General features: G+C 41.1%; 2 protein-coding genes across 2 annotated transcripts in view; one reads left to right on the top strand and one right to left on the bottom strand.

The window, feature by feature from the left end:
- Positions 1–16849, bottom strand: part of Lin52 (lin-52 DREAM MuvB core complex component) — a 128253-nt gene extending 111404 nt beyond the window's left edge. Inside the window, exons 1-5 of the mRNA XM_008849751.3 lie at positions 16668–16849; positions 12559–12633; positions 10927–10964; positions 5778–5844; positions 1703–1786 (exon numbers count right to left, since the gene is read on the bottom strand). Coding sequence (XP_008847973.1) covers positions 1703–1786; positions 5778–5844; positions 10927–10964; positions 12559–12633; positions 16668–16698 — 295 coding nt within the window. The 5' untranslated portion in view covers positions 16699–16849. The remainder of the gene's footprint in view (positions 1–1702; positions 1787–5777; positions 5845–10926; positions 10965–12558; positions 12634–16667) is intronic.
- A 333-nt stretch (positions 16850–17182) lies between these two features.
- Aldh6a1 (aldehyde dehydrogenase 6 family member A1) overlaps positions 17183–24074 on the top strand; it is a 22747-nt gene continuing 15855 nt past the window's right edge. The window contains exon 1 of the mRNA XM_008849752.2: positions 17183–17306. Within this exon, the coding sequence (XP_008847974.1) occupies positions 17256–17306 (51 nt within the window). The 5' untranslated portion in view covers positions 17183–17255. The remainder of the gene's footprint in view (positions 17307–24074) is intronic.

The following is a 24074-nucleotide window of genomic DNA, read 5'->3' on the forward strand; positions in this document are numbered from 1 at the left end:
GTGTATGCACAGCCATTGAACTTAGATGTTTAAGATTGGTGGCAAGCACCTTTATCTACTAAGCCATCTTGCCAGCCTCATATATATATATATATAAATTAAAACATGGGGCTGGAGAGATGGCTCAGTGGTTAAGAACACTGGTTGTTCTTGCCAAAGACCCGGGTTCAAATCCCAGCACCCACATGGCAGCTAACAACTGTCCATAACTCCAGTTCCAGGGAATCCAACAGCCTTTTCTGTCCTCAGTGGGCATTAAATGACATGGGTGTGCTTACCTACATGCAGGCAATACATGCATACACATAAAATAAAAATAATAAAATATTTTTTTAATTAAAGCATTATTCATGTAAACTGATAGGATCTTAATCAGCAGAAATCTCATTCCATGTGATCTGTATCAGACCAATCCCTCTAATGTCTGCACCCAGGACCCAGACTGTACACCAGAGTGTTCATGCTGTTTGGCCAAAGATCTGGCTCAAGCATGGGTATGTGAGCCAACACAGAAGTCACAGTCTTTCCTAGCAACTTCCTTTTGGAACATTCAGAAAAGGCCCTCTTTCTTCCTTTGGTGCTGAGCAAACACTATCTGCAGCAGCAAAGACTAATTCATGAGGAAAATGAAGCCCTGATAAACAAAAACAAGAATAAGAATCTACTCTAATGACATCACTAAGGGTCATAGATCTAGATATCCTCAAGTTATTTCTATCCCTGGAGTTTTGTTTTTTGGGATAGGGTCTCCCTGTAGCACCACCTGGCCTAGAACTTGCTATAAAGACCAAGCTGGTCTCAGTCTCACAGAGATCGATCTACCTTCATCTCCCAAGTGCTGGTATTATTTTTGTTTTGTTTTGTTTTTTAGGCCCTGGACCTAAAATAAACTAATGTGAACTTTAAAAAGTCTCTCCTTAGCTTAAGTTAGTTTTAGTTGATGTCCTACCATTTAAACTGAAAATGTTCAAAAGATTTTTCATTAGCAGGGCATGGTGACACATGCCTTCAGCCCCAGAAAGTGGGAGGAACTAGGTGTTCCAGGCCAGCTGGGGATCTGGGGAGACCTAGTATCAAAAAAAAACCAAAACAACAAAGAAGACTTTTTTTTTTTTTTTTTTTTTTTTTTTTTTTTTAAAAACAGGGTCTCCCTGTAGCCCCCGCTGTCCTGGAACTCACTATGTAGACCAGGCTGGCCTTGAACTCACAGAGATCCGCCTGCCTCTGCCTCCCAAGTGCTGGGATTAAAGGCGTGTGCCACCACACCCGGCTGCAAAGAAGACTTTTTATTGCACAAAGAAAAATAATTATTTTACCTATTAAGTCCAGTAAATATTCTAGCACATTTCATCATAAAGAATACTTTTTAGAGGCTGGAGAGATGGCTCAGGGATTAAGAGCACTAGCACCCACATGGCAGCTAACAACTATCCATAACTCCAGTTCCAGGGGATCTGACACTCTCTTGTGATCCACAGGCATTGCACACCATGGGTACACTCACATACATGCAAGCAATACATTCATATGCATAAAATAAAAATAAGATAAAAGAACACTTTTTAGATTATATTGAGTTCTTACCTTCAGATCACTTGTCTTTACCTTAGTAAAAGGAAAATTCTATTTTTCTGAGTTATAAATAGAACTATTCATGGAATACACAACATGAAACCCTGTATAAATGTAATCAAGTACTCACACTCATCCAGCCCCAGCTGATAGGCCAGGTTCTGTAGGCCTCGTACCTTCTCCATTAAATTAGCTGTGGTGAGGCTCCCCAGTTCTGAAATAGAATCATTTATTTCAGTATCATTTCTTCACACTCTTCTCTAGCCAACAATTTGGTTTGAGAATCTTAGTTATGAAAGAATTCAGTCTGGGCTAGAGGTATAGCTAAATGCTGGCGATCTGGCCTAGTATGCAGGAAACCCTGGATTTGATCCCCAGTACATTGAGGAGCTAGGACTTCTTCAACAAAAACAGTGAAGTTTTCTACTACTGCAAAATTACCTTAGCATAATACAGTAACAAACTCATTTTTCAAATTTTTAAAAATTTTTTTATTTGGTGTGTGTGCCCATGCCATCACAAGTGTGTGTGTGTGTGTGTGTGTGTGTGTGTGTGTGTGTGTGTGTGTGTGCCATTGCATATGTGTCAGAGGAAAACAGCAGGAGTCAATTCTCTCTTTCACAAAGATTGAACTCAAGTCATGAGCCTTGGCAACAAGCACGTTTAATTGCTTAGCTATCTTACTGGCACAAATGTTTTATTCTAAGGATCTGTTCATATTTTTCTATCATACAAGATAAATATATCATTAAAGCAGACACATCTTGATCCTATAAAATGGATATTGTTGGGCTGGAGAGATGGCTCAGTGGTTAAGAGCACTAATTGCTCTTGCAGAGGACCGGGGTTCGATTCCCAGCACCCACATGGTGGCTACAAACTGTCCTTAACGCCAGTTCCAGGGGAATCCGAAGCCCTCTTCTGATCTCCACGGCATTGCATGACACGGGTGCACTCACATACATGCAGGCAATACACTCATACACATAAAAAATAAAAATAATAAATAAAATATTTAAAGAAAAGGATATTGTCTCCATTTCTAAGTCCCCATGATTTCAACCAGCAATGACAGCAACAAAACACTGCTCCCCATTTCCCTAACTGTAGAAAACAAAAGCTAAATACAAATTTAAACTTTTCCTTCAAATCAAATTTTTTAGTTAATTTTTATATATTGTACTTTACTACCAAGATTTTATTCACTTAAAATAAGTTACTTCCCAGAATTTTTTTTTTTTTTGGTGTTTTTGAGACAGGGTTTCCCTGTAGTCCCAGCTATCCTGGAACTCACTATGTAGACCAGGCTGGCCTTGAACTCATAAAGAGGCCTGCCTCTGCCTCCCAAGTGCTGGGATTAAAGGCGTGCGCCACCATGCCCGGCTTCTTCCCAGATTAAAAAAATATATATTTTATTTATTTTTCTTTTTATGTGTATGAGTGTATTGCCTGCATGTATGTAAGTGCACCCATGTCATGCAATGCCCGGGAAGGTTAGGAGAAAGTGTTGGATTCCCCTGGAACAGAAATTATGGATGGTCAGATGCCACATGGGTGCTGGGAATCAAACCCGGGTTCTCTACAAGAATAGTCAGTGCCCTTAACCGTTGAGCCATCTCTCCAGCCCCATTGCCCAGATTTTTTTTTATGTAAATTAGAAAAAAATTTATTTTAGTTTATGTGTATGAGAGTATTTGCCTGCATGCATGTTAGTGATTGCCTGCAGAAGACAGTTATTAGATACCTTGGAGCTGGAGTTACAGATGGTTATTAGTCACCACGTGGGTGCTGGGAATGGAAACCGAGTCCTCTGCAAGAGTAGCCAGTGCTCTTAACTGCTGAGTCATCTCTCCAGGCCCCCAGATTTTTATTTAAATATCACCTGATTCCTCTGTTTTAAATCACAGATCAGTTTGCATAAAACAATGCTATTAACTCTTACTAAAAATTTAAAGTTTTTTCATGCAGAGCATGGTGGGGCACGCCTTTAATCCCAGCACTGAGGAGGCAGAGGCAGGCGGATCTCTGTGAGTTCCAGGCCAGTAGGGACTACAGGGACACTCTATCTCAAAAAGACTAAATAAATAAATAAATACATACATACATACATACATACATAAAATTTAGAGTTTTCTTAGGAAATATAAGCTGATAGTTTATTATATAAACATATTTAGAGTATCATGACAATGAATCTGTGATGCCCTTGAGACTTAATTTTTCCATGGATAGAGAAGCAAACTTCAGTTAAACATGCAGAACAGTGGATTACTTCTAAAATCACAGAAAGGCGTTTTGTTCTTCCATTTTTGCCCTGCAGTCATTCTGCGTCTGTCTTAAGTAGACTTTCTTGACCAGCTCAGCTGCTTAAATAAATAGTTCAACAATCCCAGACTTCTACTTTTAGTCTGTTACTTCAAAACCATTATGTAGATTATAAAAAACAGCAAATGAATCATAAAATTATTTAAGATGTTATTTAATTATGTGTATGTGTGTGTCTGTGTACACTCTCTATACATGACTGTGGGTGCCTATAAAGGCCAGAGGTGGCAGCTTCCTTTGCAGTTGGAGTTACAGGAAGTTGTGAGCTGCCTGATGTGGGTGCTAGAAATTGAACTCAGGTTCTCTGCAAGAGTAACAAGCGCTCCTGCCCCCTAATGTTTTTTAGTTTAAATTGCCACTCTTGGATTGAGTTCCAAATCATTCATCAAACAGTATTCACTACTCACAGAATTCCTTATGGAAGAAATTGAAAGGAAAGACTGAAATAAAAGATATGTCTAAACTCACTAAGTGGTTGTCATTTAACAGCACTAACAACAATATATGGCTTTAAAGCCTATAAATAAGGCAGTTCTATCATAGTAGAGACTAGACTTAATAATATCAGAGATTAAACTTCAACATTTTCTAATATTTACATTGGTTAATTAACCTCTAAACTTTGGTTATTATCATACCTAGCAGGGTCTTTATGAGAATTGAGAAAATTTATGTGAGAGGTTTTATTCTTGTTCATTGTATACATTCTACAAAATAAGTTACCAGGAAAAGGAATAATAGCAGAAGAATTCATTGTGACTTAGTCTTGAATTGGTTGGATTTCTGCACAAAGAAAAAGTAGAAAAAAGTATTCCAGCCAGACATGAAGAAATATGAAGATGGATAGTAAAGTAGGGACTGTGAAGTCAAGAACACTGTGAAAGAATAGAGAAAAATTACAAAATGGTTTGTTGAAGAATGAAAATCCAACAATAAAACTTAGAAGTCAGGGCTGAAGAGATGGCTCAGCAGTTAAAAGCAGTGGCTGCTCTTGCAGAGGACCCAAGTTCGACTCCCAGCACCTGCATGATGGGTAACAACCGTCTGTAACTCACTTCCAGGGGCTCCAACACCCTCTTCTAACCTCTGCAGGCACTATAAAACACAGGTGCATTTACATACATGCAAGCAGCACACTCATACATATAAAATAAAAATAATAAATAAAATATTAAAATAAAAAACTTAGAAGACAAGCCAGGCTTGGTGGCTGCCTATAGTTCCATATATCAAGGCTGAGACAGGATCTCATGTGCTCAAGAGATTCAACTGAGCAACATTAGTGAGACTGCATTAAAAACAAAAACGGGCTAGAGAGATGGTTCAGCAGTTAAGAACACTGGACAGTACATGGCAGTTAATAACTGTCTTCAACTCTAATTCCAGGGACTCTGACGCCCTCTTTTGGCCTCTGCAGACATTGCACACATGTGATACACTTAAACATATGTAGGAAAAATACTCATACAAAAAAACACTCAAAAAAAAAAAAAACCCACTGGGAATTCTTGCAAAAGACAGGGCTCCACTTTCAGGGCCCTCACAGCAGTTAAAAACCATTTGCATATCCAGTTCCAGGGATCCAATGCCCTCTTCTGGCCTCCATGGACATTGCATGTACATGGTGCAATTATACACATGTAGGCAAAACACTCACTCATACACATAAAATTAAAAAAAAAATTTTTTTGAGACAGGGTTTCCCCATAGCCCCAATTGGCCTGGAACTCACTAGGTAGACCAGGCTGGCCTTGAACTCACAGAGATCTGCCTGCCTCTGCCTCCCAAGTACGGGATCAAAGGTGTGCACCACCACACCTGGCATAAGTTAAAAAAAATTTAAAACAAACACAAAGATAGCAGACACCAGTGTTACTTACCTTTCAACATGTCAATGTCATCACGTTCAATTTCAGCCATCCATTTGGGTGGAGAGCTAGTGATAGGCTGACAGGAAGTAAGGAAAAAGCCATTCAGGTATATCCTTCTTATGAGAAATGTAGCTTGTCAAACTCAAAATTTTAAACCCCAAGTTTTTCTAGATTCAGGTATGACTTAAAATGTCACTTTCAGCATGCACAAGACCCACAACACCAAACATCAGACAAAAACACAGCAGAGAATGAGGGAAATGGGCTATAGGCCCCAACCCTAGCTGAAGAACTATTGGCAACTGATTACTGCAATGTGAGGGTTAACAGATCTTCTTTTAGGGACTGATTGTAGGTTAACTAGACTTCAGTAGATGAACTTGTACCATGGGACATCTGGGTACAAATGCTTGACTGGATAGGACATAACGTATATGACAGAATGCATGAAATTCAGTGGATGGGGGAGGGCCATCTAAATTTGATTAAGATTCATTATATGAATGCATAAAAACTCAGTAAAATATTTTTTTAAATGTCATCTTATAAGCACACCTTTAATCCTAGCACTCAAGAAGCAAAGACAAGGTAGATTTCTGTGAGACTAAAGCCAGACTGGTCTACATAGTGAGTTCCAGGCCAGCTGGGGCTACAGGGAGACCCTGTCTTAAAAAGACCAAAACAACAACAACAACAAAAACCCCGCAAAAAGTCACTTTACAAAATAATGCTGTTCATTTTTAAAGTTGCTCTCAGAGAAATGATTGAGGGAATTTGGTATGACTACTATTACTATTTCATGCATGAGCTAGTATAGCAATGAAATTACTTGAAATTCTGTTCTTTTGAAAGACTCCAACTGAAATGTCTGAAACAACAATTAGTAATATTCTCTGGTACAAAGAAGAATAAAAAATGACAAAACCCTTAACTCAAATGAGAAAAAAATGAAAGGGTCATCACTTGAGATTTCATAATTTAAAAAAATTATTCACATTTATTTGTATGTGTATGCACGTGCATAGGCATACCCACAGCAGGTGTGTGGAGGTCAGAGGACAACTTGTGGGAATTGGTTCTCTCCTTTCACCATGTACATCCCAGGGATTGAACTCAGGTCTTCAGGCTTGATGACAAGAGTCTTTACATGCTGAGCTATCTTATCAGCTCAGATTTCATAGTTGTAAAAATTTTAGAAATTTCAGCATTTTAGATTATCTTCTCATTTCTGCAAATAAAAATATAAAAGACCATTTGCAAGGTCAGTGGTTTTCAAGACCAGTTGCATGAGAATCACCTCGGTAGTTTTGAAAAATAATAAATGCTACTGGACATGGTAAAATGTGACTACAATCTCAGCAAAGTCTGAAGCAGAAGGATTATGAGTTCAAGGCCAGTCTGGGTTACATAGTGAGGTCATCTCCTATGTGCCCCAACCCCCCAAAAGTGCTGGCCATTCCCAGATATACTGACTTAAACTAACAAGACCATTAAGAGGGGCTGGAGAGATGGCTCAGGAGTTAAGAGCACTGGCTGCCCTTGCAGAGGACCTCGGTTCAGTTCCCAGAACCCACATAGCAGCTCACAATTATCCATAACTCCAGATACCAGGGAATCTGACAACCTCTTCAGGCTTCCATGGTTATATGCACATATGTTGTACATACATACATGCAGGCAAAACACATATTAACTCATACACATAAAATAGTATTTTTTTCAAAAGAGGGTCTAGTAGAGGGGCTGGAGTGATGGCTCAGCAGTTAAGACCGCTGGTTGCTCTTTTGCAGCGGCCCTAGGTTTGGTTCCAACATCCACATGGTAGCTTACAACCATCTCTAGTTCCAGAGACTCTGATATGCTCTTCTGGCCTATTTGCACCAGGCATGTATGTGGTACACATATATACATGCAGACAAGCACACACACACACACACACACACACACAAACATATATAATATTTTTTAAGTCTAAAAAAACACAAGAAAAATAAAAGGAAGAAAAATATATTCTGCCAGGGGATGTTAAGAGTCTTGTGATATACCTGAACCCCTAGAAATAATCTCAAAATATGTGCATATTTCTAGAGAAAAAGTACAAATATATTTTATGGTTTGAATGTAAAATGATATGAAGCATCAATAGGGAGTAGGTGCCTTCATTGTGCACCTGGCTAGTGTAAACTAAAACTTTTAAGTTATAAATATAATTTTAAAGCACTTTTAAAAATTATATTTATAGCCAGGCATGGTGGCGCATGCCTTTAATCCCAGCACTTGAGAGGCAGAGGCAGGCGGATCTCTGTGAGTTCAAGGCCAGTCTGGTCTACATAGTGAGTTCCAGGACAGCTGGGGCTACAGAGAGACCCTGTCTCAAAAAGGCAAAAAAAAAAAAAAAAAGATTTAGTTGCAACCAAATAAATTAATTAAACTGAAAACTAAGTATAAATGAGAATGAAAGAAAATTAAATCATCTGCTCAATCTACCAGATAAAAGGGAACCAAATTGTAATAGCTATATATTGTTACTTCTTACGTTTTAGACACTATAACATTTTACATGTATTATGACATTTTAAAAATATTTTATTATTTTTATGTGTATGAGTGTATTGCCTTCAGGTATGTAAGTGTACCTGTGTCGTACAATGCCCTCAGAGTTCAGAAGAGGAAGTTGGATCTCTTGGAACTGGAGGTAAGGACAGTTGTTAACTGCCATGTGGGTGCTGGCAATTGAACCCAGGTCCTGCAAGAGCAGCCAGTGCTCTTAACTACTGAGCCATCTCTCCAACCCCATATTATGACATTTTATACTAACAATTCTTTTCTTCTATTTTAGCTAAATTATTTGAGTCTGTGTATGATGTGGATTGGTGGGCATGAATACCATAGCACACATTTTATAGGTCAGATAATAACTTCATGAAATTAGTTCTCCCCTTCTACCTTTATGAGGGTTCCAGGGATCAAACTTGAATCTTCAGGCTTGCATAACTAGAGTCTTTACAAACTGAGCATCTCACTAGACTTATACTAAGAATTCTACAAGGTAGACCAAAGTTCATTTTCCTATAAATAAGCAAAAGTGTTGAGAGATGGTAATATGACCCTCTAACTTAGCAGCTTGTGGATCATCCCTTTCTACTCTCACTGAGCTGAGCAAAGGAAACATGACCCTTATGCCAGTAACACTGCACAGATGCCTTGGGGAAACTAAGAATGCAGCTGCTTGCTCTGGCTCCTGAAGGTACAGCCTGAAAAAGACTGCTTCGATAGCCTGCACTGGACATTTTGCTAACAAAAGCCTCAGTTAACTCTAGGTGATCCTGTAATTTTACATCTACGGAGAAAGAGAAGCACTTCTAGTGGCCTCATAAAGAGACTGCTGTGACTGGTTCAAAAGAGACAATGCTATGAATGATGCAAACACAGGCCTTCATTTACGTTGTATTTGAAGTTTGCTATGATTGATACAAACACTCCCTTTTTTTTGGCTATGTAAGAAATCTGTTCAGCTCACCTCATATGTTAAACAAGTTGGGAGACACTTCCTGCAACATAAGGTCTAACAAAAAGCTTTTCTTAGGCCAGGCATGGTGGCGCAAACCTTTAATCCCAGCACTTGGGAGGCAGAGGCAGGCAGATCTTTGTGAGTTCGAGGCCAGCCTGGTCTACATAGTAAGTTCCAGGACAGCTGGGGAGACGCTGTCTCAGAAAGACAAAAAAAAAAAAGCTTTTCTTAAGTGGTCTTTTGGGGATGAGTTCAAATAGTGCAGGCTGAACTGGTAACACCTAGAAGCAACAGCAGGGATAGCAGAGGTGTAAGAGAAAGAGGAGTAGCAGAGACAAGTGAAGCAGCCAGCTGTGTGACAACCAAAGAAGGGGTAGACCTGAGCAGTCGGCAGGCAGAACTGCAAAAGCAGCAGAACAGTCAGTTGCATAGACAGCTGCAAAAAATCAGAGCCACAAGACCAGTAGCTGACAACGGCAGCCGCTGCTTGGCAAACAGCAGCAACTGTAACAGAGGCCATAGAGAAAAGAGACAGCTGAACAGCTCAAGATAGTAATCAAGTCAGGAATAAGGAGGAAGGCAAAAGAAGAGAGAGGGCAAAGAGCTAAGGTTGAAGGATAGAAGGCTATAAAAAGTCAGAGAAAAAAATTGCAGGCCTTGGTCCCTTGAACGTTCTAGAGACGTCAAGGCCCCAGGCCCAGGAACTTAAATACTGGTCTCTATCAAGGACTGAAGAATCCTAACATCTATCCCCACCTGGGAGCAGCATGTCCAACCAGCTGCTCTCAAAGACTGAGGAATCCTAACTTCCTATGTCTACACAAGAACTGTACTAGCTGTACAGCTGAGGGTCCATCACCCCAGACCTGCATAAGAGATTTAACACTGGAGGATACCACTTGTTTCTGCTTGTTCCCACCGATTGTCAAGGGATTCAAAGGCTGCCAAAGACAAGCACTGAGAGCTACTTCTAGCCTCCCCATGATTTCTATCCAAGACAAGCAAAAGGACCCCAGCAGCTGACTGGTAACACAAGTTTCTTAAGAAAAAAATTTTTAATTCATTTTTATTTTATGAATATGAGTGTTTTGCCTGCATGTACGTTAAGTGCACCATGCCTGCGAAGATCAGAAGATGGTGTCGGATCCTCTGAAACTAGAGTTCCAGACAGTTGTTAGCTGCCATATAGGGGCTGGGACCCAAACCTGGGTCCTATACAAGAACAGCCAGTACTCTTAACCACTGAGCCACCTTTCTAACCTCGTAATACAGATTTCCAATGGAGCACAGAGAAATCCAAAATCCTCTAGCTAGGTTTAAGTTAAGGCTATACTGTATCACATTAAACAAGAAGAAAGCTCCAAAATTATATTTGGGTTGGGGGGACTAGTGTTACAGCAAGTATTTCAACTGCCTAACCTTAAAGCTTTCAAACAAGAAAGAGGTTAATAGACAAAGGTTGGAATGTCAAAATAAAGTATTTGAACAGAGGAAGGCATTATCAACAGTAAATATGGTAATATACACAGTTAAAGGACTATAAAATGATTAGAAGACTATGACATTAGTCTTGAAAATAAAGATTTGAGCTTCTACCTAAGAGCAAAAACTTAGGCTAAACTTCAACAGATATAAGCTATTACTTACACTTTTGAAAGAAGATGCAAATTCAGCAACGCCGGGTACTAAAAAGGAAAAAATCAAAACAAAAAACAATGTTATTCATTCAAGAAAGATTTGAGTGTTTGGGCATAGAGGATTCAAATTTTGAAGAAAAAAAAGCCTTGCAGGCTGGAAAAAGACAGAGTAAATCAGTAAACACCAATAATCTTAAGCATTTCAAGAAAGATGTCAGGTGCTATGGGAGGACAAAGAAATAGAAATTTAAATCAGATTGAGGGGCAGGAAGAACTTTTCTAATTAAACAATGTCTCAGCCAAGTTTAAGGGACCAGGAATTGGCTGGTAGGTTGATGAGATACAGTATCTCTTACCAAAGTTTAAACTTTCTTTCCAGGGCTAGAGAAATAGCCCAGTGGTAGAGTGCTTGTCTAGCATTCACAAGACCCTGGGTTTGATTCCCAGGACTGTAAATAAAATAAAATAAACTTTTTCAGCTATCCTGTTGTATCAATCAAATGATTTATTCAAATGTCTCACAGAATCACATTAAAAATCAGAAAAGAAGCTGGCCGCATGCCTTTGATCCCAGCACTTGCAGAGGCAGGCGGGTCTCTGTGAGTTCAAGGCCAGCTGGGACTACAGGGGAGACCCTGTCTCAAAAACACCAAAATAAATAAATAAATAAATAAATAAATAAATAAATAAATAAATAAATAAATAAATAAATAAATAAATAAATAAATAAATAAATAAATAAATAAATAAATAAATAAATAAATAAATAAATAAATAAATAAATAAATAAATAAATAAATAAATAAATAAATAAATAAATAAATAAATAAATAAATAAATAAATAAATAAATAAATAAATAAATAAATAAATAAATAAATAAATAAATAAATAAATAAATAAATAAATAAATAAATAAATAAATAAATAAATAAATAAATAAATAAATAAATAAATAATTTAAAGTGAAATGATGTTTGATTTTATTAATCAAGAAATGCAAGCTAGGGGCCGAACAGATGGCTCAGCGGTTAAGAGCACTGGCTGCTCTTACAGAGGACCCAGATTCAATTCCCAGCACCCACGTGGTGGCTAACAACTATCTGTAACTTCAGTTTCAGGGGATCTGACACCCTCTTCTGACCTCCATGGGCACTGTGTAATATGGGTGCACTTACATACATGCAGGTAATACACTCATACACATAAAATAAAAACAATAAATAAAAACATAAAAAAGAAATGAAAGCTAGAGAGCTGGAGAGAAGTCTCAGCAGTTAAGTGCACTGGGTGTTCTTGCAGAGGACTGGGGTTAGGTTCCCAGCATGCACATGACAGTTTACAACCTCCTATAACTCCAGGTCCAAGGGATTCAACAACCCTCTCTGGCCTCTGCTGGCATTGCTCAGCATGGGTACACTTACATACATGCAAGCAAAACACTCAAATACATAAAATAAATAAATAAATAAATAAATAAATAAATAAATAAATAAATAAATAATAAAGCTTAAAAAAACCTAAAACAAAACAAAAAAATCTAATCATTACAGATACATGACAACTCTTCAAAAATCTCCCAAAAGAACACTGGTTTTCCTGCATTTATTCTGGTATGAAAAAAGTAAAAAGTAAAAACTTACATTGTTCTGGCCAAAGATCTGGTGAAGCACGGTCAAGTTTCTCAAAACTTAGCAAAGATGCTTCCAAATCTGTCCCTAGAACCAAACATGAAGATGAGGCAAGAAATATATTATCTTTTATTTTATTATATTCCAATCTCAAAGAACATAAACTGAAACACTCTAATGAAAGTTTAGAGATATCTACCATGGTTACTGCAGTATGCTATAATACAAATAAATGATTCTGCCTCACTAAACCTCACTCTTCCAATCTATAAAATAGGAGTAGTTAAGAAAATTAAGGAGTATTTAGATAAATGAATATGAGTTGGACATGATGGTCTACATATGCAATCCCAGCACTTAGGATATTGAGGCAAAAACACTGAGTTCCAGCCCACCTGAACCCTGCCTCAAAAAAAAAACAAAAAAAAAAGAAACCATGCCAACAAATCCACTAGTCTTCATTCTCTTCAGTTTCCCTCCAGTTACATCAGCTGTTAAGTATCCCTGCTCTAATGAAAGATAATCTACGCTAAGATTATATGCCATCTTCTTTTGCTTTGACAAGGACATCACCTCAAATAATCTTCTTGCATCATCAGTTTCTACTTTAGGCTTACATTCAAGCAAACCTGGTCTAGAATTTCTCTTTTTATTTCAAACTTTTTCCATTTTCTACTTATGGGGGAAGGTTGCATGCCATGATAACTGCAGGAGCTGGTATTCTCCTTCTACCATGTGGGTTCTGGGTTCAAACTCAGGTTGTCAAGCTTGGTGGCTAATGCCATCTTGGCCCAGAATTTCCCTGCTCTTAAAAAAAAAAAAAAAAAAAAGGCTAGCTGGGCATGGTGGTGCATGCCTTTAATCCCAGCACTCGGGAGGCAGAGGCAGGCAGATCTCTGTGAGTTCAAGGCCAGCCTGGTCTACATAGTGAGTTCCAGGACAGCTGGAGCTACAGGGAGACCCTACTTCAAAAAGACGAAGAAAAAAAAAAAAAAAAAGGCTGGAGAGAAACTTAGTAAAGTGCCCAAGTTCAATCCACAGAACCCACATGAAAAAAACTGAGTGTGATGGCACATGTTTGTACTCCCAGTGTTGGAGGAATCTGAGGCTTGCTGGTTAACCACTCTAGCCTACTTGGTGAGGTCAGAGCAATGAGAACTCTGTCTCAACAAGGTGGAAGACTCTTGGAATGCCACCCAAAGTTAGCATCTGGCCTCCACAAGCATGTACACACACATGCATGCATTCATATATGTACAAACTCTCTCCTTAAACCTATAACCTCTCTCCTGGGTAAACCGCTGTCTTTACTTCCTTAACTCACTCTTTGTGTGTGTGTGTGTGTGTGTGTGTGTGTGTGTGTACTGGTGGGGGCCAGAGGAGGATGTTAAGTGGTCTTCCTCTTCCTCTATTGCTCTCAAATATATTGCCTTGAGCCAGGGTCTCTCACTAAACCAGAAGCTAGCATTTTTTGCTTTGCTGGCTAACCAGCAAGCTCTTAGTATCTTCCTGTCTCTGTCCCCCAATGCTGGGGTTGCAAGCATACCAAGCCATGCCTAGCTTTTTCTAATCCCCATGAGTGCTGGGTATTAGAACTCAAGTCCTCATAACTTGAAGACCAAGCTTCCTTACCCACTTCCCAGCCACTATGCTCTCTCCTTAACCTACAACAACCATGCTTCTGTCCCTACATAAGGAAACTGTTGCTATTAAGGTTATCTGTGACTACCTTGCTAAATCCAGCAGTCCTTTATGCTATGTGACATCTCTGTTGCACCCACATACCCTAATGGCCCTACTCCCTGCATCTATGAAACAATTGTACTGGTGCTTCTCCTAGTCAATGATTCCTCCCTTTAGTCTCCTCCACTCAGGCCCCATCCTAAGTTGGCTCCACTCTCTATCACAACCTTTACCATCATATACCAATGATTCTACATTAATATTTCTAGTCTTCACCTTCTTCCTTAACTTCAGAATCTTATGTCCAAGAGGCTACTTGATGTCTTTCTCCATTTACATGTGGAAAAACTCCTTAAACCTACTATAGTCAAAACGCATTTTCTCAATCCATCTATCTCAAGAAACTGCAATACCATGTTAAACTAAAACCCAAGTTTTTGTTAAACCAAAAACCCAGTTGTCATTTCCCCATGCCTTTGTTTTCTGCTGGCAAGAAAAAAGACATTTTAGAAGAAAAACAAACAAAAACCAACACCCAAGCAGAGGCATCCCTTTTGATTCTGAGCATCCACAATTTCTTATGAGATATATAAATGTGCCCCAAACTTGAGATGCAGTTCAAAAACTCTGAAATCAAACAGCAGGCCTGCATAGTAGCACAGACCTGTAATCCCAGCACACTGGAGGCACAAGAAGGGAAGAAGGAGGTGTCTGAAGTCAACCTGAGCTATGGAGTGAGACCCTATCTAAGAAAAGAAGGAAAGGAGGAAGGGAGGGAAAGAAAATTAATATTATTTCTGCATATAATTTAATCATCCTTTTCGGTGTTAGAGATTGAACCTAATGCCTCACGCATGCTAGGTAAGCCCTCTACCACGGAGCTGCAGTCCCCACTTAAAAAACAAACAAACGGGCTGGAGAGATGGCTCAGCAGTTAAGAACACTGGCTGTTCTTGAAGAAGACCCGGGTTTGAATCCCAGCTCCCACATGGCAGCTAAACACTGTCCATAACTCCAGTTCCAGGGGATCCAACAGTCTCTTCTGTCCTCCGCAGGCACTGCATGACACAGGTGCACTTACCTACATGCAGGCAATACATGCATACACATAAAATAAAAAAATATTTTTTTAAAAAACAACAATAAAAATAAAACCTTTTATTTGAAACCTAAGTTGCCCAGGCCTTTAAGTAGCTCTGTAGCCCAGGCAAGCCTTGAACTAAGATCCTCCTGCCTCAGCCTCCTAAGTAGCTTGGATAACAAACCTGCACCATCAGGCCCAGATTCATCTTTTTTTTTTTTTAATTGACTGATTTTCCTGTCTGAGTGTTTTGCCTGCATGGATGTAAGTGTATCTATCACATGTGTGCAATGTCCACATAAGCCAGAAGAGGGCATCTGGTCCCCCTTCGAACTGGAGTGATAATCAGTGGTTAGCCACCATGTGCGTGCTAGGAATCAAACCCAGTTCCTCTGCAAAAGCAGCCAATGTACTCTTAACCACTGAGCCATCTCTCCAGCCCTCCAACTTCATCTTTTGATAAATGTTAACTGAAGGCCAACTACTTTGCAAGCACTAAGCTAAACTCTCGTATTAAACTATGAAACAAGACAGACTTAGAATTTATAATTGGGTGTGACAGGGCAAAGTTAATAGAACTATGCTGATAATGAAGATACTGAGATACTGAATAATGACAGAGAGGAGCAATTCCAAATACTAAAGCAGAACAGAGAGCAAAAGCATATGGTATGAAACGAAAATACCTAGTTGCCACCTGAGATGACTTGCCTCTTAAGACACCTAACAAGCAGTTCTTGCCATCAGCCTAAGAAAGCAACACACAAAGAAAGGAGCTGAGACGCGTGCGAAACTCCATTCACAAGCTCAAGTCTCATTTCCCTGGAGACTAAGAGCCAGGAAAGGAGAAGGTCCCCGCTTCTCCTGCTGCCAGGTGAGCTGCCCTAAACTGAGGAGAGAAGCCTGTTTCTCCTGCAGCTCGCTCCAGGGATGAACCCCAGCCCTTACGTCAGTCACCACCCCCTGCTAGGGCTAGGAGAGCTTCGGTCCATCAGCTCAAACGAGAACAGAATTACCACTGCCCCTAAGAGAAAGCTCCTTCTCCCCTACAAGTATCTCCTTCCAATCCTCAACATCACTGATGGGCCAGGACCTTTATCCTTTCACTTGGAAAGAGTCTTGGGCTGGTGGCCTCTTCCATCCGCCTGGTCCACAGAGGAAACACCGGGTACCCGGCACCTCGGGAGACGCTGTGAAGACCCTGCCAGCTGAAAACCAGAACACATCCGGAAGAAGTGAAAGAGAAAGGAGAGGACCCCAAGAGAACATGTAAGTGTGCGGGGCATCTGGGGAGCGGAAGTTCCCAGAGAACCAAGGAAAGAGACTACAGGCCAAGGATCTCTGAGCCGGCTCTTACCGTCTGTGGGAGACGCCATCTTCCAACCCATGTCACGTGACGTGGCTAACCGTCGGCGGGAAAAGCCAGGCTCCACAAGCCACGCCCCCCACGGAGAGAACCTATTCCCAGCTCGCGGCCGGGTCTCGTTCCCCCGCCCCAGGGCGGTATTTGCTTAACCCCGCCCCTGAAGACAGTCCCACCTTGGCGCGGTTGGAAGGATTTTCCGAGGGCCTTACTTACTTTCCTCAGGGAGGGGGCGGGACCTCGGAGCCTGCCTGTAGCCAATCGGGGTTCCCGATTAGGGGGCGTCTTCCCTGTGTGTTGAAGATACACAACCCAAGTCGGGGCGCGTCTCCAGATCTCCGCCAACGAAAATTGTCTGAGATGGGAGGGAACGAGAACGCCTCCACTTCTGACCAATCACCTATCCCCAGGGCTGGAAGTGCTGGGTGGAGTCGATGCCTCTGGCGAGTGATTGGCTAGAGGCCATAGCCCTCTCGTCCAATGGGAAGGCTCAGCCGTGTGGAGGCTAGGCCTGGCGGTGTTGCTGCTGGGCGGGCCCTGGCGGCGGAGGCACGGGGAGCTGGCCAGAGGCGGTGGCAAGCCATGGCGGCGGCGGTGGTGGCGGCGGCAGCAGCGCGGTCCCGGATCCTGCAGGCGAGTGAGGGTGGCGCCGAGGGACCGTGAAGCTAGGACTGCATCCTTTCCGCCCCTCTCTAAGCCCTGCTCCCGCGGGACCGACTTCTGGGCCCTGCCCCTTCTTTGCCGACCCTGCTGTTGCACGCCGACCCGTGTGTCCAGGTCCCACACTGTCACTCCGTACTCTCTCTGGTCCTGGACCCAGCGCTGGACCAGCACGCCTGGCCCTCTTCCCGTTTACTCCTGAGCCTTTTTTCTGGCTCCGATTCAGTTCTGCTCGGACCCAGCTGTCACTCGCTCCCGTGCTCGCTTACTTGCTCTCTCCGGCTCCGCCCACGATCTCTCTCTCTCTCTCTCTCTCTCTCTCTCTCTCTCTCTCTCTCTTCCCCAAAAACTCCCCTTTCTGGTCACTTTTCTTAAGGCACTTTCCTCTGGCAGTAGGGTCTAAGTTGCTCCCTTCCCCCATCCAGCCTCTGTTCATAATCCGAGGTAAGGGGCGCGGGGGCTCGCAAGGAACACTGAACGAGGATCAGCAATTGAACTTTGAATCTTTTAGAAATGTACACTAGGTTTTCACCAAAGGCAGCCATTTGTTAGCTGCTTTCACCAACTATTATGGCTCTTAGTGTTTTTCATAAGCTCTCAGCAAAGTTAAACAGTTAAGTTTTGGAAGTAGATAAGGGCACATTGTTCTGCTACTGCCACTTTTATGTTCATTCAAAGACCTAAACATCTCCAAAACAGGTGGTAGGAAATTAGAACTGAGGAAGACAAGTTCCCAAAGTCAGCTCCTCAAGTGCCAACACACCTCCAGTCTGGGATTGGAGCCCCTCAGAAGCCAGGCTAAGGGGACCTTGTAGAGCTACAGAAGTGCATGCCTGTGACCCCCAGCTTTGTTTATAGTCTTTTTTCCTGTTGGTACCTTAGCAAGGACTTAGAATATGAGGCAAGATTTACTTTGCTTTTTAGCAAGATGCATAAACCTGCAAGAAGCGACATCATCTTATTCCTCTGGCCTGGGAATGTCCCCTACATTGCACTTACAATATGCAGTATTTGTATTCACCAGAACAGAACTCACTTCCCTGAGTTCTATTACAGAAATGTATGTGTTTGTGAGACTCTTGGCAGAGTCAGTGAAGGCTCATGTTTGAATAGGCTGTTTAAGAGAATGAGCTTGAGGCCTTGAGGGGTGGCATGGTTTCGCTCTCCTAGCTCTGTTCTGGTGTCTTTCTAGTAGCATGGAAACAAAATTTCCAGTGTACATTTACCATTACCAACTTCTCCCTGAAATCATTGACAGAAATTGGCTTTTTTCTTTTCCTCTTCACTTCTACCTCGACCACCATGAGTCACTGAGAATGTTAAGAAGGTATTTTGTGCCCAGCATGGTAGCACACATGCTGATCCCAGCATTCAGGAGACAAAAGCAGGAAGATCTCTTTGAGATCAAGGCCAACCTGGCCTACATAGTGAGCTCCCTGAGGCTACAGGGAGACCCTGTCTCCAAAACAAAACAAAAGTAATTTCTGAACTAAAAACTAAAATCAGGGGCTGGAGAGATGGCTCAGCAGTTAAGAGTACTTGCTGCCATTGGAAGGGACCAGAGTTTGGTTCCCAGCACCCATATTGGGTGCCTCACAACCACTTGTAACTCTAGCTCCATATCCAATACCCTCTTCTGGCCACCCTAGGCACTTGCACAGACATGACATATACTCACACAGACACACAGACATAAAACACAATAGTAAATCCTAAAAAACAAAAATCAGTCATCTGGGTAACATATAGTGAAATGCTATCACAAAAAGAAGAGGTGGGGGAACAGACTAAATTCTGGCAGCCATGAATACTAAAGGACTATCAGAAGGATCTGTAAAGGATCAAATTCATGTTTTCAGGTTTTTAATTTTTAGGATTGCATACAAAATAATTGATAAGTTTTCAGTAATTTTAAGTATTCACCTTTCCTGTTCTGGGATTATTAGTAAAATTTAACCTAGACTCTTTCTGCTTTTTGTGATATTATCATTCGCATTCAGAAATAAGAAAATTAGCCTTCAAGAAACTCAATGTCCTGCCTCATTGAAATCATGCAAAGAGCACAGGCTTCACAGTCATCCTTGAATTTTACTCTAACTCTGCTACTGTCTAGTTTAAAAAATATTTGTGAAGATTAGAATTTTAAAATATAATGAAATAGATCAGCTGACATGTAAGGTCACTGATCCATGATTACCCAGTTAGTAATTGATGGAGCTGAGAATTTAAGACTTAGATCTTGGAACTTTTTTTCACTTCACATTTTTCCAGAGTTTTAGCATATTCTCTACTGTATTGCAATGGTAGGGCTAGACAATGAGAGTACCCTGACTACTGCAAGGACATTGGAAAGAGCCCCAAACTCAACCTGGACCATTCAAGACAAGCATCTAAAAGGACTGGTTCTAGGCCTAAGGGTTGCAAGATTAACAGGTCATTAGCCAAGGGGAGAAGTGAATTCCCTGTAAAGGAAGTAGCAAGTAGGAAATTAATGTCTATAGAGTAAGTCATAAGCTAGTTTTTTCAACATCAGTGCTATGCTGATGAGTGTTTCTTAGAAAATGAAAAAGATATGAGCTCTAACCCTGTGAAAACTATATGATAATATTTTGATATACCAGATACACTGCCTGTTTTCCTGTTTTACATCAGGAAAGCAATATGTAAGTGAAAATGTGTAGCTTAACTGACTTAGAATGCTAAAGTTAGCTGATCAGTATATTTTTATATCCTTTAAGAGAGAACCCATTAAACAATATTAGTAACAAATTACTGCTTAGTGAGTATTCATCCTCTCATCCTGCAAAATATTAAAGCGTACTTAATCTATTCAGGAGTCTAGGCTGAGGGTGCAATGGTCTACTCATCTAAGGAGAGAGACACTTATAATTAAACAAGCTATTATCCTACAACATGAAATGAAAAAATGGAGGAATTCAGGTGTTTTATTAACTCCAAAATCAAGTGCTTGGCCCAGAACTGAGGCCGAGACTTCCTAGAGAAGATGATGGCCAAGTAGAAACCTAAGGGGGGTAAGAATGAAGCAAGGAAATGGAATGAAACAATGACAGGTTAAGAGGAATCAGCATAAGCAAAGAGCATAAAACATCTTGAGAAAGCTTGGGCTAACCCAGTAACACAATAGTAGCATGGCCAACTCCAGAATGGCTACATCCACAGCCCCATGAAAGGGTTTCTTTGGGAGTGGGTCTGACCTAATTTGTTTGGAGACCCTCTTATTATGAAGTATAAACTAGATTTATAGTTTAAGATTGAAAACTGTAAGACTTGTTGGGAAGCCATTATTGAAATTTAAATGAGAAACAAAAATGGTGATAACTTGAAAAATTACAGGGTGTAGAGAGAAGAGGTGGTATGTTCCTTTTAGGAAGACAGGTGATTGCCAGGACTTCTTTGATTCACTAGGAAGCAGGTGGGATGACATTCAGAATTCTCCTTGGTCCCCATTCACCAGATAGGTGGGTTGTAGGAATCAGAGTAGACTCCTGGGAGAAGAATGGAGTGTTCAGCTTTTCAACATGAGCCTAAGTAGAGATGTGAAAATAGTCATGTGCCTGAAATACCTGAAGAGGAAGATTTTGGCTAGGGACTGGAGATTTGGGGACCATCAAGCTCTAACTGAGCCATAGGAATTGATGAACTCACCCAAGGAAAGTGTACAGATTGAGGGGAACTGAGTTAATGGCCTAGAAGAAGAGAATGAGCCAATATAAGAAATAGGGAAAAGCCGGGTATGGCGCATGCCTTTAATCCCAGCACTCAGGAGGCAGAGGCAGGTGGATCTCTCTGAGTTCAAGTTTAGCCTGGTCAACATAAGCGAGTTCCAGGCCAGCTGGAGCTACAGGGAGATCCTGTCTCAAAAAGACCGCCCCCCCCCAAAAAAATAGGGAAGAGATACAAAGAAAAAGAGCTAGAAAAGACACCGGGGCATCATAGTAGAGAAATGAAGGGCTTCGGGAAAGGAGGGCTGATAGGCCCTCAGAATTGCTGTGTCATCTTCACTGACCTAATCCTCTGATTAGTCTCCTGAAGGATCTTCAAAGTGACCTCTGATTGATGCCTGGACCAGTCACAGATTGGGATTCCCTTATTGATGCAATTAAAGAACTATAACTTCACTGGGCGTGGTGGCACATGCCTCTAATCCCAGCACTCAGGAAGCAGAGGCAGGCAGATCTCTGTGAGTTTGAGGCCAACCCCTGGTCTACATAGTGAGTTCCAGGACAGCTGGGGCTACAGGGAGACCCTGTCTCAAAAAGACCAAAATAAATAATAAATAAATAATAAATAAATTAATAAATAAATAAAAATAAAATAAATGCTATAACTTCAAGACTTTATGTCCAATACCCCAGACTTTATCCAGTTTTTTCTACTGTGTCTGTATTTTCTTCTTTTCCCCCAAGGCAATCCTGTGCCCCTCTTCTCATCCTACCCTCTGCCCTCTTTTTCTTTATGCCCCCAGGGTCTGGAATGATAGAATGGGTGAATTGCAGAAGAGTCACAAGCCTCATTAGGGAAAGCTATAAATCCCTTAAAATGGCCAGCTGGCCCTAAATTGGCAGCCTGGCCTTGCTTAAGCCTTATCAAGTGGTTGCTCCCAGGTCTGAGGGACACTGATTATGGAGCCAACCTGTCTCCTTTAGTGGCCTAAGATAGAGGCCTGCCTTCCTCTTGGGAGAAAGAGCCTCAGGGACACCAGACCCTGGCACAGAGTTAACGCTTGCAGCTGTGTTCAACAGAATTCCTATAAAAATGGAAATCGCCCCTCCCTTTGATTCAGATGCCTTCTTGAAGGAAGGCCACTGTGCTCTGTTGTGTCCTGTGAATAAAGAGGACACATTCCTTGCCTGTTTCAGGTCTGGCTCTGGCTCTTATTTTTTAAACTCTAAAACTCCTTCCTTTCTTCAGAACTCCTAAATCTAACAAGGGCAATTAGCCATGTCACTTTGCTGAACAGTGAAGTTCAAGGAGGACTGGGAGGAAGCCAGGGATATAAGGAGTCACTGATGTTTAGTAACGAAGGTTGGAGTTAATGAGACATGGGGGCTAGAGAGATGGCTCAGCAGTTAAGAGCGCTGACTCCTCTTTTAGAGGACCTGGGTTTGATTCCCAGCACCCACATGGCAGACAACCGTCTGTAACTCCAGTTCCAGGGGATCTGACACCCTCTTCTGACTTCCATGGGCATTGCACGACACGGGTGCACCTATCTACATGCAAGCAGTACACCCATACACGTTAAATAAAAATAAATATTTTAAAAAGAATCAATGAGAGGTAAGGAAGTAAAAATAATTAATAGACTCAACCCATTTGGCAATTTCAAAGACTTTGAAGGCATGATGAAGAAAATCCAATAGTACCCAGGTGGAAACAGCAGAAGGGGCCTGCTCTGTACTCTCCTCAGCTCCCTGGTCCTTGTGATCACCATCAAAAGAATTCGGGCAAGACACATATAAGTGTAGTGTAAAGATAGATTCTGTTTACTACAGAGTAAAGAGAAGTATTCTCAAGTTAGGAGAGTGGCAGTGGCCAAAAGGATCACTGCCTTAAAGTACACTCTCAAGTGGTGAACAGCTTTCTTTACATTTTTAAAAGATATTTAAAATTTTTGTTTTATGTGTATGCATGTTATGCCTGAATGTATGCATGTACATTATGTGGCTTGTGCCCACAGAGACCAGAAGAGTGTCAGATCCTTTGGAACTGGAGTTATAGATGGTCGTGAGCTGCAGCGTGGGTGGTGGGAACTGAACATGGATCCTTTGAAAGAGAAATAAGCACTCAAACCTCTGAGCCATCTCCAGCCCCTCTTTTACTTAGATCTTTCTTTCTTGTAGACCAAGCTGGCCTGGAACTCACAGACATCCACCTGCTTCTGCCTCCTGAGCACTGGGATGAAAGGTGTGTGCCACCACAGTTGGCTCCAGATATTTCTTTTTATTATATTTTTATGTGTAGGAGGGTATTGCCTGCATGTATGTAAGTGCATCGGTGTCATGCAAGGTCCACAGGGGTCAGAAGAGGGCATCAAATCCCCTGGAACTGGAGTTACAGATGCTTGTTAGCTACCATGTAGGTGCTCAGAACAGAACCCAAGTCCTCAGAACCCAGGTGCTCTTAACTGCTGAGCCATCTCTCCAGCCCCTTACTTGGATTATTTCTTACGTCAACTTGCATAACATGTCAAACTTTTTTTCAGAGGTTTGAGATTTTACCTTATTATACTAAACTTTCCCCCAATCACTGATTTTTACCGTATTAAATATCAATACATTTTTCTCGATGAGGTACCTGTATTGTTTAAAAAATAATCTTATTTTAAAAATTGACACAAAAGCCGGGCGTGGTGGTGCACACATGTAGTCCCAGCACTTGGGAGGCAGAGGCAAGTGGATCTCTGTGAGTTCAAGGCCAGCCTGGTCTACATAGTGAGTTCCAGGACAGCTGGGGCTACAGGAAGACCCTGTGTCAAAAAGATAAAAAAAAATTGACACAAAAGACTCTTTTACATAAGAAAGAAATATAATTTGGTAAGACTTAACATGTATGCCTGTGAAAGTATCATCACAAAATAATAAATATTTCCATCACTCAAAAATTCCCTCTTAGCACTCCTTACCATTTTCCCCATCATCCATGGATAACTACTGGTCTGTTGGTACTCTAGATTAGTTGGTATTGCTTAGTTGAATATAAATATTTAATATTTATAAT

Source organism: Nannospalax galili, unplaced genomic scaffold (genome assembly GCF_000622305.1).
Source record: "Nannospalax galili isolate Female #2095 unplaced genomic scaffold, S.galili_v1.0 scaffold24, whole genome shotgun sequence".
In the NCBI taxonomy this organism is placed as follows: Eukaryota; Metazoa; Chordata; class Mammalia; order Rodentia; family Spalacidae; genus Nannospalax; species Nannospalax galili.